This window comes from Odocoileus virginianus, chromosome X, assembly GCF_023699985.2.
Source record: "Odocoileus virginianus isolate 20LAN1187 ecotype Illinois chromosome X, Ovbor_1.2, whole genome shotgun sequence".
Classification (NCBI taxonomy): Eukaryota; Metazoa; Chordata; class Mammalia; order Artiodactyla; family Cervidae; genus Odocoileus; species Odocoileus virginianus.
In genome coordinates, this window is record NC_069708.1 from 8,158,960 (window position 1) to 8,172,202 (window position 13,243).

The following is a 13,243-nucleotide window of genomic DNA, read 5'->3' on the forward strand; positions in this document are numbered from 1 at the left end:
ATAGAAACAGAGAATAGAAGAGTGGTTCACCAGGGGCTGTAGGGAGACAATCACAGGAGTTTTTTGTTTTTTTTTTTTTAATGGATACGGATCTTCCATTTTGCAAGATGAAAAGAATCTGGAGATGGATGGTGGTGATGGTTAGGTAATTTTATGAATGTATTCAAAACCACTGAATTGCACACTTAGAAATGGTTAACATGGTCACTTTTATGTTATTTGTATTTGACCACAAAAAATATCAAGGGGAAAGAAAGAAAAAAATAGTATCTTGCCTGGATTACTGCTATAGCAGTCAAACTAGTCTCCTTGCTTCCATCCTTCTTCTTTTAAGTCTCCTCTCCACAGAGTGGCCAAGATGAAAATCATGAGTTTATGTCACTCCTCCAATAACTTTCTACCTCAATGGTAATTAAAACCTTTACTGTGACTTATAAGGCCCTATGTGATCCGGTCCATTACTATGTCTCCAGCAATGTGCCCCTAACCCATGCCTTTCCTTGAATACTCCAAATATTCCCACGACTCAGGAATTTTGGATTATCTCTGTTTTGTCCTCATGTGTTTATCTTCCCAAAGGCACCCATACCTCTTTCCAGTCTTTACTCAATATTTACTTTCTTAGTGAATCCTCTGACTACATATTGAAATTTTAACATTTTTCCACCATCTGCATATTCCACCGTCCTTTTATGTTTTTACTTTTAGCATTTACTATTGTACTTCCTACTATATTTACTTACTACATATTACTTTCATTTTACTTGAAATGTTATTCTACTTATACAGTTTATCTTGCTCACATTATGACTCACCCATGAGCACATGCCCTCCATCAAGGCAGGAGTTATTTTGTATATTTGTTTAATTATGTGTCATTTGGTCCTACAGTAATACCTGCTACATAGGTGATTAATACATAGGTGTAAAATTATAACATGAATGAATACTATTCGACATGTGAGAATAATAATAGAGAAAATTCAGTGGCAGTATAATTAACATGAATCTGGTGTTAGATAAATCTGAACTTGAATCCAGGCCCTGCCACTTATTGGTTAGGTCTTGAAATTTGGATTAATCTGGCCAATTTGAAAAGGAGATATAAGTCATTCTAGGCTGAGAGAACCATAAAAGCTAAGACACAAAATTGCTTCACACTATGCAGGAGAAAAAGTGATTTAATTTGGTTGGAGTAAAGAAAACATAAAATAGATTAGTGTGAAACAAGCATGAAAATATAAATTGTTAATAGATCATGGAACTTATTGATGAAATTTAGGAGAATGGAATTGTCACAAAGGCAAAAGGAAGTGAAGAAAGTTTTGTGAATGGTATCATTAAAGCTGTTAATAAGAAAATCTAATCTGATTTAGAGGGGACTAAGCTAAAAAGAGTGATATTGATTGCAAAGCTATTTCTGTAATCTAGCAGACATGCAGTGAGCCTGAATCAGAGGGCACTTATACCGAGGGGACATAACTTAATAAAGAAATATATGAAGAAAGAATTGACAATACATGTCTCCTTACTGAATATCCGATCACTACACACAAGAGAGTATGTCACATATTTAAGTCTCAAGAACTGCCGAATAACATCTTCATTTACATAACCAAAAGGACAACAAAGAGGTCTGTGAGCAATGAAACAAGGTCCACTTCAGGATATCAGAGTTTTGAGAAATCAGTGGACATCAAGATATAGATACATATCAAAGAGTTGGAAATGAGGCTGTAAATCAAGAGAGACGGGAAGTAGTGAAAACATAGATACAATGATCATGGGGGCAGACAGCTTCAAGTCAAGAGACTAAATCATACTGACAAGAGACAACGTATACAAAAAAGGTCAAAGGATCTCACACCAGACACTTATACTACGGGAGTTGAAAGAGGAGTAAAAGCCACATAAGGAAAGAGACACAGGACAGTTAGAGATAGAGAAGAAGCTGTTAAGTCTAGAGGTGAGAAAAAGACACTGGATTCGGTGATGAAGTATAATTATTTGTCGAATAAACAAATGAATATATAAAGCATAGACTACAAAAAATGATCAGTGAAAGAGTCATAAAATAGTACATTAACAAGATAAAATGGAGTGGTGTGACTGGAGAGAGGAGGTGTATACCTACAGGAGTTTTGGCTAGTGTGAGGTGCCTGGAGAAAGAGAGAAATGGAAAGCGAAAAAAGATATTGGGGACTTTGGATATTAGATTAGGAGTAGAATGAGAGGTATGATCAAAACATAAAAATAGAAATTCAGTGTAACTATAAAAACGATGTCCTCCACGCAAGAGTGAGTGGTAGCTAAGTGATACAATGAAGGAAAAGTTGGGGTTCACATCAGATCCTATTTCTTCTTGGTAAATTATGAGAAAAACTGATTTATAGGCAGAAATCCTGAGACAGGTACGACTGCTTCACCGAAATACATTCACAAACTGCTATAATAACTATAAATCAGATTTTCTAAGTTGGGACAGAAGGGGATAATTAATGTTTCTAAGATATTGGAAACTTTTAAGATAATTTAGGCACTTTATGTTTCCCACAGAGAACAGTCACCACATGGCTCTCTCTCCTGTTCCAGAAAACTTAATCCTTATAGACCACCAGGTAAACACTTGAAGGAAACCCTCTGATGGAATCCAATCTTGCCTGTCATTTGAAGTGGATCAGATACAACCTGTAGGGGGCAGTACAGGCTCAGCCCCTCTGAGAAATTCTTCAGAAAAATTTTCTCAGTAAATAAGACAAAAACTTCTCAAACCTAACTACATGTAGCACCATTTTCTGCTGTGGTTCCTTTAAAAATAGGCAGAATATATCATTCCTCAACTGATTCATGTTTCTTCTTTTCTAAAGGATAACAATAGGTTTATTTCAGTGGCTTCTGTTAAAACAGGTAAGTGAACTGTTGAATATTTTATGATATATTACATATTTTGTAATATTTAGACAAAGGGAGAGTGAACAAATACCATCTAGAAAAATTAAGTCCATTTATAATTATTTCATTAAGGAGTCATACCTGAGCAATGCCTTAATAAGATGGTAATGAGGTAAAAATGTGCTGTCAGAGTAAGCACTGGAGAAAATCTTCTGGAAAAGGCAGCCCAATAACCTGAAAATAAGGGGGAAAATACTTCCCTCTTTGTCTTGCCTTACATGTCTTTATTTTAGGAGGAACGACACCTATTTTTTAAGGCTTGGAATTTTCTTTTGGAGTATGGTGATTAAAAAAATAAAAAAAGCCTAAGGAGTCAGGTAGAGTCAGGAGGGTGCAAGAAGAGAAGAAAGGAAAAGGTGGATGTACTTCAAATGGAGATAAAAAAAATAGTACCTCTCAACTCAGAGGGTCATTATAAGGATTTTGCTAGTTTATATGATGTATACACATAGCATATAGTTAACACTCAGTAATGTGTGGCAGAATTCTTTTTATTTACTGATAATGAAGAAACTGATGAAGTTATTTTGTTCAAGAATATACAATTGACCTTTGTGAAAATGTGGATGGGAATCTAATTGAAGATGAGGCTGAGTCACATAAACACTCTCACTCATCTCCTTTGTTCAACTTGGCAAGAAAACCAGCCAAGGATAAAGGGCAATGGGATGCCCTGAAATATGTTCCCTTGGGGAAATCTTTCAGTGTTAAAAAACTTTCAACCTCACGCATCAATTAACTGCTCCAAATAAATCACAAATTAAATACAACCACTATCTTAACAGAACTGATGAGTCTCCAAAAAGGTACGCTTTTCTCCAATGAGATCAAGACAATAATTTCTAAATCCCCATTCACAGTGCTGTATTTACAAAAGTCACTTCTGCAAGAACTTTTCAAATTGTTCTTCTAAGCAAAATATATGATATTTTCTTTTAAAAGGAAGTTTTGGCAAATCCAGTAATTCTAGCACACTTCATTTCCATGTTCTAACATGTAGAGGCTAGAGCTTCCTATATTTTTTGGTTTTCTACAGAATTGCAATAATGAAGGAAAACTCCACTGAGAAGACTTTTCACATGGAAAATATTGAATGGTGCATAGAATCTGACTTGGTTTGAGTGTGACATTCTTGTATAAATACTACAGAGCCTGCTATCAAGTTTAAATTAGCCAAATTAAAATATATGAAGAAGCTTGCAGCTATATTTTTCTTAAATAGAATACAAATACATATATATAGAGAGTGAATATATAAGGGTGTCTACATAGAGAATACATTTCCCTTAGGAATCAGATATCTAGAAAAATCTACCCAAGTAATGTGACTAGCAAATTATATGCATTTTCTCATTCTAATAAATGAGCTCTTTTTAATGAGATTTATGTTTTGGTAGAACCATTGTAACCTTCATAAAAGCTAAACTTACAGGTAATTATATAATGAGAGTACAAATCACTATTTTGAGAATCGTCAGTCATGAAGAATCAACATATGGTTAAACCTAGAGAGTTCTCAACAGCAAAAACAGCATCATGTCAAGTATCTAATACAACTGAGAACCATGAAATGGCTCTGGATGAAGAAGGGGGAAAGAAAAAAAAAGGCAGAGCAAAATTCAAACAGACACAAAAAACCATGTTGGGTTATCTTGGATGAAGAAGTTCTTTGGTTTGGAGAACAGAGAGTAAATGTTGACAGACCTGTGAAGGAAATGGGCTCCGTGTGGGGTCAGAGGTGGAGACATAAGCAGCCTGTGTGTAGGCATAGCTCTTGAAGCGAGGCTGAGGAGAGGAAGGAGCTCGTTCATAGCCCTGTGCTAGACTGACAGTGATCTGCAGAAGGGTTTGGGGAAGGAGGACAGAGAGGAGGAGGAGACAACATAAGTAACCCTGAAAGGAACTGCTTTCCAACACACTAGAAAAACAAATATCAAACGGAAACAGTGAGCTGAAAAGTGCAATCCTAAACATGTGTAAGTGATATTCGAAGCGTACACTCCAAGCACTGCGGTGTGTTCAATGTCGTGTCGTAAAGCAGGGAGTCAGGGAGAGAGCAGGATAGGGTTTCATCATAAAGAGTCCATACGGACACACCTCCAGCACCAATACAGGATGCGTCCCTGCCATCTGGCGAAAACATGCATCCCGAAGCAATTTCCTCTGAACCCAAAGTAAACAAAACCAGAATTCATCATGTCAATACCCTGGAAAGGACTGGAGCTTTCATGAGCTAAATATAGAATTAGCTCAGTAGAGTGAGAAAATGAGGCCTGAGAGCTTTCCACGCCTTCAGCAGAAATTTCACTAATGGCTTTTTCATCGTTGTGTCAAATAATGAAAAAACAACAACAACAGAACAAAACACCCTACATATGCTTCTTGGGAAGAAGAACAAGACATGTAATAGAAGAATCCCACTGGATTCTATACAATAATATCATAGAAGTCTTTACCATATGTATTCTCATTTAAATTTTACTTAAATTATTTTAAACTAATTTCATCTTACCAAAAATGTTACTTTGAATATTCAAAATTTGTTAATACATCAGCAAGTTTCTGCTAAAAGTAAGAAAATATTATTAAACAGAATATTTGCCTTTGCTCTTGGTCTGGTTCCCTGCTTTGTGCTCTAGCTGATGGAAAGTCTAATATGTATATAACTCTATCTTTAATCTTATGTCATTTTACACAATGGAAATACAATCTATTCTGTGTACCAAATTCATATAAATGGTGCTTACCAATAGCAGAGCATTTTAAAAATGTGTCTTGAAAACAACATTATAGTTCATGAATCAGGTAAAATTTAAGTTCATAGAGTCCTCTCTCTCATTGTCTCTCTCCAAAGACACATATACACACATACACACTCTAAGCTAAGCTGTATATATACTTTTGCACATATATGCATGTGTGAATATATATACATATACACACACACTATGCTACATATATATATATATGTATCTATCCATAGATAATATAGATATGTGTGTATGATAACTAAAAATCCATATAAAACAGGAGATATCATGGGTATTAGCTATCTCTTCCATCTTTTACCTGTTGAGAGTAGTGCATTTGATGATGTAGTTGAAAATGTTCTTCCCTTGTAACTTTTGATGTCCTTGGCAACATTTCCACCTCCTGGATGGCTTCGAGGCTCACTTGTTGAGGCAAAACTTGGAAGAGAGATGTGACGTACATTAAGATGGACTTCTTATCTGGATAAGTGGTGGCAACATCTGTAAGCACATTAACACCACATATCAATTTTGAGTTTCTATGTCTGAGTCTCTAAAACGGGATGAACAAATCAATGTTACAGGAAGAAGATGGATTAATGAGCACTTGATTGTCCATGAATGTCCTCCAGAGACTAATTAGAACATGATAATCAGGCTTAAAATGTACTTCCAATTTGGCAGACCAATGAGATGCACACTAAAGTTAATTTCTTTTCCTTGTTCACATAAAAACTTCATTCCGCAATACTTTTTTAAAGTCAAATTGCTAAACCAGCCCATCTGAGAGAGTGGTTTTCATTAGATAAGAAACAAAAATAAAACACTGCGTCTTCCTTACCATGGAAAGTTATAACAGCATGTCAATTAAAATGGTGCACTGGTAATTAAACAATTACACCAAAGAGCTTAATGCTCTGGCTTCCAGTAAAGAAAGCTCGTACCTCCTAATCAAATTTTTGCTGGTGATTAAGCATGTAAAGACCAAAATAATGTCTCTGTGTTGAAATGAGCCATGTATTTCTACAATCAAAATAAAATAAAACAACTATATACCATATGCACAATGATTTATAATATTCCTTAAGTATATTAAAAATATTTGTTTACATTATGGTACATCTGTTAAAGTCAGATGTTGCTTTCCTTCTCAGATGTTAGAGATAAATTTAAAAGTCCTTCACATAAAGTTGATCTGACATTATGTCCTTTGCCACATCTAGGGAATGAAAGAAATCCAGTGTTTAAAGTCAATAATAATTCATAATAACACATACAATAAGTGGCAGCTACTTCAAAAGCTTCTTTTGCTTCTTGGCATTACAATTTACCCACTGTGCTCATTCCAGGGGACCAAAATGTAAAAATAATCCTTTATGTGAAGTGTATCATTAATCCCCGAAGTGTTAAAACATAAATCCTGGCAGGAGGCCAAGACAACTTAGCAGCAATGTGCCAGGCATTTCTCTTGCCATAATACATACATACATACATACATACATACATACATACATACATACATACATACATACATACATACATAACAAGGGTCATAAAAAATGACACAGAAACACACTCTTGTATTATCTTCTGCATCATTGTTTTGCTTACTTGTTTTCAGAAGATACTTATTGGACACTTAAATGCATCAGGCTTCCCTGGTGGCTTAGATGGTAAAGAATCTACTTATAAGGCAGGAGATCAGGGTTCAATCCATAGGTTGGCAGGTTCCCCTGGAGAAAGAAATGGCAACCCACTCCAATATTCTTGCCTGGAGAATTCCATGGACAGAGGAGCCTGGTGGGCCATAGTCCATGGGGTTGCAAAGAGTCGGATGTGATAAAGTGACTAACACTTCAGAAGTACAAAGCTATAAAATACATGGTTTCTGCTCCCTATTATAATTTATTATAATTTAATTATTAGCCAATGGATGGTGAAGATAATTTTTCTGCAAATATTTTTAGGAAAGAACTAGAGAATACTGGGTGTATAAGTTCTGCCTTTTTTTTTTTTAAAAAAAATTAGTAGCTTAGCTTTGAAATTCTACAATCTCCCTTTCATTTCATAATTGTTTTTCAAGTGTTCATTGTATGGTAGATATTATACTTTATACCATATGTTTCTGAAACTCTAGAATGTTTTCTCCCTTCTCACTAGTAACTAGTCAAGTTTATCTTTAATGAGCAAAATTTAGAATTCAGTTTATTTTTTAGTGCATTAAATAAAACCATGCTGTGAGAAAGGCACTGAATTTTAAAAGACTGTCTATGTAAATAAAAAGGTCCATGTCTATTTACTGCTATATTAGACATGTGAATGTGTATAACTGGCCTCAAATACACACTGTGATCACAAGAAATAAAGGTAAAAATAGATCAAGCATTATTTCTACTGCTCCAAGCAAATGTCAAAAATTGCAGCACATGTTATCTACATAATACATCTTTACATCTTTTGGATGAATGTGAATATTCATAAATATTACTTACTACAATCACAATTTGACCAAACTATTGATGTTTTTACCCCAATCTATTACCATCCTACCTCTGAAGCTATCCAGGATTCAGTTGCACCAGTAGCTAGAACTCAGTATTTCTTTTTTTTATAGAAAGGGATTCAGATATTCTAAAATCGGTTGAATTCCTTCCAAATATATGTACTAAAGATGTATTATACTTTAAATATTTTAATAGATTATCCAGGAGGTTAGAATGCCTGAATGCTGCTTACAATTTGGAATAATAAAATAAGTAAGAAGAAAAGTATATTACAGTACAATGCTAAATAGAATTTAAAATGTGTTCCACTTACTGGCACAACCAGTGCTTTAATAAGTTCAGAAAAAGAAAGAAAGCATACCTTACTGGAAGATCAGATAATTCTTTATGAAAAGAAAACTGAAATAAATTTGTATAGGATTTAATTAGCTGGAAATGGAGCAACGTATTCCTCCATTGTAGAATGTACTCCTCCAGTGTAGAAAAGCATGAGCAAAAGTGTTGAAGTAGAAACAGATTGGGCTTCCCTGGTGGCTCAGTGGGTAAAGAATCCACCTGCAATGCAGGAGACACAGGAGACATGGGTTCGATCCCTGGGTTGGGAAGATCTCCTGGAGTAGTACATGGCAACCCACTCCAGTATTCTTGCCTGGAGAATCCGATGGACAGAGGAGCCTGGCAGGTCACCATCCAAAGGGTTGCAAAGAGTCAGACATGACTGTGTGACTGAGCACAGAGATACATTAGACAGGCTCCGGGAAGAGTGACTTTTGAGTGTCTTAGCCACATAATTGAGCTTAATGGGACAAAATGGGAAGCCTGCATGTAAAACCCTAAGAGATCATCAAGGCAAAGTAGTCACTTGGCCTTAGTTCAATAGGTTGAAGAGTGAGTAACTACTTTCGATCCAGATTGTGACATCACTGAATTTTTTGTAAAGTAAAACCATTAAGTACAAAATGGAAAGAAGGAGAAAAAAAAAAAAAACACAAAAAAAGTAGCGTCAAGTAGAAGGCTGAGACCCAATCCAGACAGGAGGTGTTATGGAACTAAAATAGGCTGTGTTATGAAAACAAGGGAATGTGTGATAGAAATTCTAAGATCCAAAATAACTGTATTCAATTTCAATTCATTTACTCCACAGTCTTTGCAGATGCCTGTATACAAGATCCTGTCCTAAGCCTTGAGGGCACAAAGATTAATAAACTGAAAATGAAATGGAGGAGGAAACTGCTTGTTCTGTAGCTATAGCAACAAATAGCTACCAATACAAGTTTCAATCTTATTTAATCAATTAACAATTACCTGCCTACAGAGTCTTGATCATGCTTCCCCAGGCCAACCAACATCAACCTCTCCCTTCTGAGGGGCCAATCAGAAGTGCGCTTGCTCCAAAATGAACAAAATTGTGAACACAAACCAATTAACGGTGGTCTCATCTGAGCAACGAATCATGCTTCTAAGAGTGTCCTCAACCTAATCCCTAGTCTGAATGTCCACAATCTCCTGATCTCTGGGGTTCCCCTCAAATCTAAGGATTAAAAGAAAGTGAGAATGATGTGATGCAACTTTTTATTATTATTATTACAAGACATTAAAATGTATAAATTGAAAGAAGTGGGTAAACCCCCAAAATAAGAACATAAAATTATATGAAAGCTATCTACAACTCTACTATATAATGGATTCATTGCCATAAATGCTTAAATTAATCATTTTTAATTCAATCTTTGAAGCCATTTCAGAATGGAAATGTTGAGCTCTTAATATGCCAGAAAATTATTTATGAACTGTAACTTTGATTCTGATGAGTATTTCTACAGTCATCAGAATTTTGATACTGAGGACTATAATGGAAAAAAATCACTTTGGGAAATTCTCTATTTTTCAAAGAAATTGAAGTCCACAGGGGTTTGATGGCAAGTTCAAAAGCTAGATCAAGTCCAAATTAGAACTCAGTCAGTGTATCATACTTTTCAGTACCTCACACCTTCATTTTTTTCAGAGAATGTGATCTCAGTGCATTTGAAAACTGAGACTCTCAAAGTCATTATCTAAATCATGACCTGGTGATCCATGTGGTTCCATTATCAAACATCATCTACACTCTCCATGGAATTAGTCATTTCTACTTCTAATAAGTGAGGTATAACAAGAGTAAATACACATTAAAAATGCAACTTCAGTGGCAATCAAAGAAATGCAAATTAAATAAACATGAAGGTGTTTAATTATACTCCACTGTCTATCAAATTATCAAAGAATGACAAAGGGTAACAATCAATCTGGCAGTAGCATCAGTGAAAAATATTTTGCTATGTCTAAAAACAATCATATTCAATGATCTAGTAATTTTCCTTTTAGGAATCCACCATAAGGAAATAATTAGATTTCTACATGAAGATTTATGTAAACAATGTGAAAGTTAAGCTCTATTTATAATTAGAAAAGATTTATCACACAAAAAAAGAAAAGAAATGCAGACCATCTCAAATTGCTTAGTAGAAAATTAGAATTAGAAATGATCAAGTGCATAATTACTTATGAATATCACAAAGCCATTCAAAATGCTGCTTTTGAAAAATATTTGATAATATGTGAAAATAAATTCTTAACAAGGTAATAGTGAAACAGAAGGAAGCATAATTTATGCAGAATATAACAATTAGTGGAAAAAGTTAGGAGAACATACTTTAAGACAGTAGTGAAATGGGTATGGTTGTGGGAATTTAAAATAATTTACTTTTTCTCCTTCATCCTATCTATATCTTCCACACTATTCTACACTCACTAATTTTATAATCAGATACTATATTCTATAATACAAGTATCTGTAAAGATCAAAGAGACAATAAAATCAAAGGTGTACAATGTTTTTTTTTAGTATGCCCCAAGAAGTACTTCTCCAAGAAGTCAATGAGAATGAGTTTGGTAGGAAACTGGTGTTTTCAACACATAACTGTTCTTTGTGCTTGCCTGGTAGCTCAGCTGATAAGGAATCCCCCTGCAATGCAGGAGACCCCAGTTCAATTACTGGGTCGGGAAGATCTGCTGAAGAAGGGATAGGCTACCCACTCCAGTATTCTTGGGCTTCCCTGGTGGTTCAGTTGGTAAGGAATCCACTTGCAATGTGGGAGACTTGGGTTCGATCCCTGGCTTGGGAAGATCCCTTGGAGAGGGGAATGGCTACCCACTCCAGTATAATGGCCTGGAGAATCTTATCTTGGGCAACCAACCTCCAGAAAGTCTGATTAGCCAGCTGCCAGGCACAACCTTGAAACACCTCTGGGAAATCTAAACAAGAGCCTCCACTGTCTAACTCTCAGGTGAGTTTTCTGCCAGGAGAAAGGCAGGAATTGAAATACTGGGTTATAATGCACATCATGTGTAATCGGATTTCAAAGGTAACAGATTTATAAATGTGAACTCACAAAGTTTGGTCAGCCTTTTAAAAGTTATATTAAAAGTTTAAAAATATCACAGTTATCTTTTATCAGATCAGAATAAATGATCTGAATAAATGTGGATCATTCCCCACTGAAGTTGTATTCAGTTCAGTTCAGTCGCTCAGTTGTGTCCGACTCTTTGCGACCCCATGAATCACAGCATGCCAGGCCTCCCTGTCCATCACCAACTCCTGGAGTCTACTCAAACTCATGCCCATCGAGTCGGTGATGCCATCCAGCCATCTCATCCTCTGTCATCCCCTTCTCCTCCTGCCCCCAATCCCTCCCAGCATCAGGGTCTTTTCCAATGAGTCAACTCTTTGCATGAGGTGGCCAAAGTATTGGAGTTGTATTAGGAACAAAACAATCAATAAATTTACTGTAAGAGAAGGGGAATGGGTGAACTGGGAAGAAGAAACTTGCAGTACCCAAGAAGGCATGGTCAGATAGCTCTAAAAAAGGAAAATGTGAATGCATGCTTTTAAACACAATAAAAATGCTGTGTTTGCTAAATAACCAAATACACAGATGCGAAATTCTGAAGAATTTATTGATGAAAGCAAAGGAGGTTTATACATGAGGTCTATAAAGAAAGAAATACTGTCATATTGTCATCTGATCTCTAAGCACTAGAATAAATTGTAGGTGATACCATAGCAATGGAGTAATTCATTAAAGTGTTAGACTGTTATTTTCAGTTTTAGTATTTTTCATTCAGCACTACATTCTACACACAGGCATCTTCCATTCCCAAGTCACTTTACACAGTGGATATGCAGCATTCTAGTAAGAAAATAACTCACACAGGTCCCCTCTGGTTAAATTCTTTGAAATTCTACAATACATTCTTCCCTCACTAAATTAAGTACCCTTTAATTAAGCTGTTCCATAGTTTTAGCATTTCACTCACTAATCCAAGTTGCTTTTATCATCTAATAACAATCTTTATCATTAAAGGGCTATAAAATATAGTAATGAAAGTAATTTGTATTGATGATGATGATTCAGTTTCATAATAAAATTAATGATAAAAGTATAGGTTTTTATTTATACATGAGAAACACTAAACACTTTTATCATTTAAACATCCAATTATTCCTTTCAAGATGCTTACGGTACAGCTAGCAGAAAACTATGACTGTAGATTGGTACAAGTAGACTACAATGCTTAACATACATAATGCTTACCTAGGGTCTAACAGGGAAAAACTAAAGCAAAAGTCGGGTGGCTTACAGGAGACTTCAGCTACCCTCCACACTAGTTCAGCTTTCTGCTCATTAACCAAGCAATGCTAAAGATACCTATGCAAATATGAACTGTGTATTCAATCCAATAAATAATGGTAACTGGAAATGATGTTACTGATTCTGAAAAGTATGGAACTGACAATATGAGACACTGAAAACAAATAGTTAATGAGTTACTACTTTGTACCAGCCTAGTTTTTGAATATATAGATATATATTCTGGTCTTTGAGGATATAATGGTAAATAAATAGGCCCAGAGATCTGGCCTCATGGTTCTTTGACTCTAATGGGGAAGCACAATTAAAAATAAATTATCTCAAAATCCTCAATTTACCACCTGCC

The 13,243-nt window shown here is 35.3% G+C and overlaps 1 protein-coding gene across 7 annotated transcripts in view; it reads right to left on the reverse strand.

Moving 5' to 3' along the window:
- Positions 1 to 13,243, reverse strand: part of DMD (dystrophin) — a 2,261,655-nt gene that overhangs the window by 1,610,656 nt on the left and 637,756 nt on the right. For 6 of the 7 annotated variants that reach the window (XM_070462101.1, XM_070462106.1, XM_070462102.1 and 3 more), the window contains exons 8-9: positions 6,022 to 6,203; positions 4,657 to 4,788 (exon numbers count right to left, since the gene is read on the reverse strand). In XM_070462101.1, the coding sequence (XP_070318202.1) occupies positions 4,657 to 4,788; positions 6,022 to 6,203 (314 nt within the window). The remainder of the gene's footprint in view (positions 1 to 4,656; positions 4,789 to 6,021; positions 6,204 to 13,243) is intronic. The other variant, XM_070462104.1, reaches the window with a different exon arrangement.